At 36.5% G+C, this 6,261-nt stretch overlaps 1 protein-coding gene across 1 annotated transcript; it reads right to left on the reverse strand.

The window, feature by feature from the left end:
• Positions 1-657: 657 nt before the first annotated feature.
• Positions 658-5,958, reverse strand: LOC121252468 (post-GPI attachment to proteins factor 3-like). Its single transcript, XM_041152133.1, has 5 exons — positions 5,546-5,958; positions 3,709-3,970; positions 3,415-3,611; positions 2,687-2,874; positions 658-1,297 (listed from the first exon to the last, which is right to left on the reverse strand). The coding sequence occupies exons 1-5, from the start codon at positions 5,638-5,640 to the stop codon at positions 1,011-1,013; spliced, it is 1,029 nt and encodes a 342-aa protein (XP_041008067.1). The 5' UTR covers positions 5,641-5,958; the 3' UTR covers positions 658-1,010.
• Between the last annotated feature and the right edge of the window lie 303 nt (positions 5,959-6,261).

Below are 6,261 nucleotides of genomic sequence, written 5' to 3' on the forward strand. Positions count from 1 at the left end.
TAAATTAAAGCCATTTTTATTAAGTTTTTGTTTTTATCATAATAAGAGTGTTTCGTGAAGTTGTTTGCTTTGGATGTCTTTGATCATAATGCTGAAGGTTATACAACTATATATATATATATATATATATATATATATATATGTATATATATATATATATATTATACATTTTTAAAGCGTTGTTTCATTTTAAACACGAAATGAATACAATATTTTAAACAAGAGCTATATTATATTAGAATTTCACATTAATAACCGTATTAGTTAAATCCATGTCTATTTGTAGACAGAAAACATATGTTATCTTGGACACAAAATCCCTAGTCCCTACCACCTGTGTTGGATACACTGAAGTAAACAGAGGAAAAAAATAATAATGACTTGATCCAAAGCTCAAGGCCACCCTTAGGGAGAAATTAGAGCATCAAGCAAATCAAAACCTCGTTCAATTTCTTAACCATGGGTCGTTGTACTTGTACATTTGTGGTACACGGTGTATTGTAACATTTGACCAGTTCAATCACAAAGGGTTCACAACCCAAAAGTTAAAAACATCTAAAAGGAAATTGTGCATAAACTTATGTCTTACTGTTCAGAATAACGACATTCATTCTTGCCTAAGCTTCTCAGCGACTCTGGACAAAACACAAAAGCAACTGAGTATGAACAGGCTACACAAAGTTTTCACAGCAAAATATAGTTGCAATGGTTGTTTTGATTCTTACATCTAATAGCTATGAAATTGCCAAATGGGGGAAGTAAAAAGAGAACGGGAAATGTAAGTTCCATTACAAAAATATCCCACATATTATGTGGAAAAACAAATTGGTTGTTATCAAGCAAAAAGCAAAGCAAAGAGACCTGTCATGGGAAGCACTCCAACAAACTGCATACCCAGAGGTGAGAGAGAGAGAGAGAGAGTACATTCGATGTATTAACAGTGAGGCGAGCATGCCTTGTACTTCGTGCAATCCACCAGCTCATTAGTTCAAGCGTTCAATTTCGATATGCTACTTCATCTTCTTGTGGAGAGACGATGTCCTAAACTCTGCATCGTCCCTGATAAAACTCCACCAGACGTATGTGAGAGGGACAGTGGTCGCATGCCAAAGTGCATGAGCATCGACGAATCCTCGGTAGGGTGGAAAGTCATACACCTCCAACAGCATTGCAAGGCCACCACCCAAAATCACCAACCATAATTTCCAGCGGGATGGGTGGCAAGTGACTCCAGCCCAGATTGACCATACAAGAAGTTGGACAACACCCATGGCTACACACACTTTCATATTCAAACCTGCAAAATGGTCAACTTGTGTAAGGCCACTACACAGAAAATAGAGAATGAGACCATGCAATGCAAAGTGGGTTTTCAAACTAGAAACTGATTCCCTTAATGCATCCTATTTCTACTTTAGGTCCATGTCTTCAAAGAAGGTTGGCATTAAGTTACTGAATAAAAATTAATTGATTACCGCAGTCCATGCAGGCAACAACACATATTTACTTGCCTAGAAAAATACTTCCAACCCTGTTTTGAATCACAGGTTCAAGGCTTGCTTCAATATACCAATGACACTTGAGCATGTGCCAGCATGAAATTGATACGTAAAAACTAATATTTATTGATTCCCGAGAAATACAAGGCATTTTCAGAGTACTTTGACAAATTCATGAACCAAATAATTCCGTGGCACGGTCCCAACTACCAAGCAATATGGTTGTAGCAGTTAGCTATCATTACTGTCTTTTACAGAGCTGGAAGTCAAAAGATATCATTGTCCATGAAATTTGCATGGATACATAGGTAAAGAGTGATATAGTTAATTTAATAAGAAATAGTAAGATACTTATTGAGAATTTAAGAGATTAATTATGACAATTCACAGCTATCAATATGGATCCAACTTACATGGAAAAATTTATTAAATTAGTAAACATTTTAAGCATAAAAAGGCACTGAACTAAATCTGTTTTAACTAATTCATTTCCAAAATCAGTTATATTTGAAGTCAGGAAGAAAATTGCATGGGTAACCTCACAAAAAGGATCGATTTAAACTGTTGCAGTGTATCTCAATTGAACAAAGCCAAACAACATATTTGAAGTCAGGAAGAAAATTGCATAGGTAACCTCACAAAAAGGATCGATTTAAACTGTTCTGCAGTGTATCTAAATTGAACAAAGTCAAACAAGATATTTCCGCATATAGGCAGGTCACAATATCAGGATTAGCTTAAACAAGGTTGAGATGGATGAGAAACATGACAAAAAAGGACAGAAGGAAATAAAAATCCACTCATGAGTATTTACAGAAAGAGAAATTCAGGAAAAAGTTGAGATATAGCAACCATAGTGAATTGTGTGAAAAAGAAGATAACAACTGCACCAGAAAAGGCAAAAATAATCCCTATAATTGAAGAAAAGATTGTGCAGGTAAGACCAAGATTTAGTAGTAAAAAAAGTAAGCGTTGACAGTCCCAAATAGCTGAAAAAAGGCATTGTTAGATTAAAATTTGCTTTAAAACTCTTAACTACATAAATTAGTGAACGAGGCAATCCTGGCTAAATGGAAACCCTAAACTGGTGGAGTACCTAAGCCATACACAATAACAATTATGATTGGCATAATTTAGCATCACTAGGGCTTCATTCCCTAGGGGTGGATATTAGGAAAATGATCTACCATAATCAAGTTTGTAGAAGTTCAGATACAAGATATGTGTTGTCACAAATGCGAGCAGCGGAGCAGCGACCATGACCCTTGTAGCTTCATCCCTCACATTAAAAGCTCGCAGTAATGCTACAATCAGGCTAAACCCAAGAAAGGCCACAGCAGATGAAAAATCTAGCTTCTCTGTCAACTCCACATCTCTATAAAGGATTAAATCAACAAACAGTTAACAGCATAACACGCCAAAAATAAACAAAAGAGTTTTTCCAATGATAAGTAACTTCATAAGTTGAAAACAAAAGCAGCCAAGAGAAATATCCACATGATGAACCAGAATCTGTTTTACCCTATAGGATGTGAATGGCACTAGGCTTCTCAGTATGTCTGGAGTTTACCGTTATTTTTTTTTTATATAAGTTAAATGAAAATTTTATTTATACGAATGAAATAGGCAAAGCCTATGTACACAGGAAGTATACAAAAGAAGACCTAAATACATTCTAGGAACCAGAAATTAAAACAGAAAATCATGAACAATAATTCCATTAAGCACAATGGCTGAAAACCAGAGTTATAAGGTGTACACAAAAAAGTTCCGAAGTTCCTCCATTGTGCGCAAACCAGAGTGATAAGGAGTTGACCATTATATGCAAAGCAAAAAGGTATTTTCTTGTTTCAGAGTATTTTAGGCATGAATCATATCCTCATTTTAATTTATGCATGATGTGAGGGATGCTTACCGACTGTGAAAAACAGCACTCCAGAACCAGGCATTCATCGATAAAATTCCATAGATATGCCACAAGCCAGTATACTCGTAATATGCCTTCTTATCAGGCCTCAAAGGCAGTTTGTAATATAAAAGGATGAAAAAGGATAGCCAACCATGAAATTGCATAGCAAGATTGAGGGCAGACAGAGCAACGGCAACAGGTTCCTAAAAAAAGAGCATTTATTCATAGATTGTGTAAGCAATCATAATCCAGGTAATTATTTAAAACAAAACTGTACTCCTCAAATATTAATGTAAAAACCTGAATCCCATAAACACGTCGAAATGGCCATTTCCCATGATATTTGACAGGCCTATCACCAAGTTGCTCTCTTTCTTCCTCCCTAGATAGCATGCAGTGGTATCTACAGTCAGTGCGGCAGTCCCATTGTTTCCACCTCAGATAAAGTGGTTCTTGCAGATACCATGGACCATCAATAGATTTTCCATCAGATGAGAATTTACAATGTTGGAAACATTTCTCTCCTACGCATCCAGTTTTCTCACACTTGTCCACACAAGCCCTGTGAAACAAAATGAGAATAGCAATGACAAAGTAATATACTGATAAATAAGCTTAAAGCGCTAAAGCAGAAATAAAAAAGGCATGCATAAACAAGTAGAAGAAACTAATTCTTTTTACCTGGTTGAACATGACTTATGCTTTAAAAAAGTTAAGTTATTCTCCAGAAATGTGGCCCTCTCTTTTCTCTTTCTCACATATTTGCCCTTTTATCTCTCTCTTGGATCTCTCCATTCCTACTCCTCACCACCACCACCACCACCACCACCACCTCATTCCTTCTTCATAACTCATATGTCATGCCACTACCTATGACATCGGATCCACAGTTCTTGGCTTCATATAAGTCACCTCATCAGCTCATATGTTTTATTGTGATTGGAATATATGGGATTTACATAGAACTTTTTTATGCAAATCAGCACTAAAAAACCATGTTCAAGATCTTGGCCAAACAACATATGAATAATTTTGTTTCCCAAAAAAATCTCCCAGAATTGAAATGAACGAGCTTGAACATCCAAGAAAAGGGCTGAAAGTTTTTATTTTGCAACCATGTGTTGCTTCTTATAAATGTTAACAACTACTAGTTTGCTTGCCTAGGCACCCAAGTACGGACTTCTTCAACAACTTCTTCAATACACCATCAACTTAGGTAAGCACAACCTGTTGTGAAAAACGATGACAAACAAGCAAAAGCAAACACAAGCAAACCGATCACACGACACAAAATTAACTTGGTTCGGAAATCCATAGAGCTGCAGAGGATTTTATTATACTGAGGAATCACAAAATACACTTTGAAGCGAAATCTCACCGTTAAGAACACTCAGGGTGTACTAAACTATTCATTAAATACATATTTATAGTGTCACATGACGGAAACCCTAATTTTTACTTTTTTGCATTATTCGCTCGAGCGAAGTGTCAAACAAGATCTCTGTCTAATGTTTGTTCAAGCGAGATTCGAGGGAACTTTCTGCCTGACGCTTTTTCTGATTGCAAACAGTGCCAAAAATGTTCCCCGGGGGTGTTGCCCCCGGACCCCACAAGGTATCGGCCCAAGCCTCCTTGAAAATCCGCCAAAAAACCATAATGCATCCTTGTCAGATCAAGTCATCAAATTGGGCCGATAGACCAACAAACCAGGCTCCACAAACCCAACACAACCAACATGTCTTCCAGTAACATTAGTTTCTCAATAAATGTATCGGTTACTCAGTACCATCCAAATTTCAGGAATCTCAAACTTTACTCTATTACCCTCACATTCAAATATATCTATATGATAACAGTCTCTCTCTCTATCTTTCTTTTTTCTTTTTAAACTCGCACTACATTAGAAATTCGATAGAATTAATTTGCCACTGCTGCACAGGTTACTATAAAAAAAGAACCAAAGCCTATCTTCTCTATCAAACAGTGCAAGCATATCGATATTAACCAAAATTTGGAAAAGAAAACGAAGTCAAACACCTAACCGATCACGATAATCCAACAGAAAATAAAATGAAAATGGAAAAACTTGACCAAACGCAAAGAAAGGATGATGAAAAAAGAAAGAAAGAAAGGTTACTTGTAAATCGGATCAGCGTCGCCAGTGCTAGCTTCGAGAGCACGAACGATACAGAGAAGTGCGAAGAAGAGCAGAATCGAATGAAGCGGAGCCATCCCGATTCGTGGAAAAACAGAAGTCAACAGAGAGAAGGTTCTGGAGGTTTCTAGAGAAGCAAGGGGGAGTGTTGAGGATGATCGCAATGAGGATGCAACTGTCTGTGCTCCATAGAATCGGAGAAAGCGGGTTTGAGTGGGTTATTGAATCGGGACCAAGTGGATGCAAGCCGCGGGGTTTGAGTCAGCTGGGCGAGTTGAGCTTTGGGTGAGTGGGTGGGAGCGAAACGTTCAAGATGTAGCATGACCAGAAACTCGTGAGGAGATGATCTCAGAGACTCGGAGGCGATCCGCGACGGGACACGTGGAAACCTGATGCTGCTGTATGATTTTTCCCCGATAATAAATAATAAAAAATGATAATTATAATAGTGAGTATGAATCTATCGCATAATTATTTAAAAATAAATAAATAAATATGTAACTTACTTGAAAAAAATTAATTTTTTAATAATAAATTTTACTATTTTTTAAAATAATTGTACGACGCTTGCATACTTCACGACTGCATATAGCATTACTCATAAATAATAAATACTTCTTCCCTCTTTACTTTTTTATAATATAGTTGGATCTTAATTTTAAATATAATATTTTAAAAATAATTAAAGTACAGCATAT

The sequence above is a fragment of the Juglans microcarpa x Juglans regia genome, chromosome 2S, assembly GCF_004785595.1.
Source record: "Juglans microcarpa x Juglans regia isolate MS1-56 chromosome 2S, Jm3101_v1.0, whole genome shotgun sequence".
In the NCBI taxonomy this organism is placed as follows: domain Eukaryota; kingdom Viridiplantae; phylum Streptophyta; class Magnoliopsida; order Fagales; family Juglandaceae; genus Juglans; species Juglans microcarpa x Juglans regia.

Excerpts from the sequence above, each read along its gene's own strand:
- LOC121252468 (XM_041152133.1), bottom strand. The coding sequence starts at position 5,640 with ATGGCTCCGCTTCATTCGATTCTGCTCTTCTTCGCACTTCTCTGTATC. Across the intron at positions 3,971-5,545 it reads GACGCTGATCCGATTTACAA|GGCTTGTGTGGACAAGTGTG; the intron begins GTAACCTTTCTT and ends TTTGTTTCACAG. Across the intron at positions 1,298-2,686 it reads CTTCTACAAACTTGATTATG|GTTTGAATATGAAAGTGTGT; the intron begins GTAGATCATTTT and ends ACCATTTTGCAG.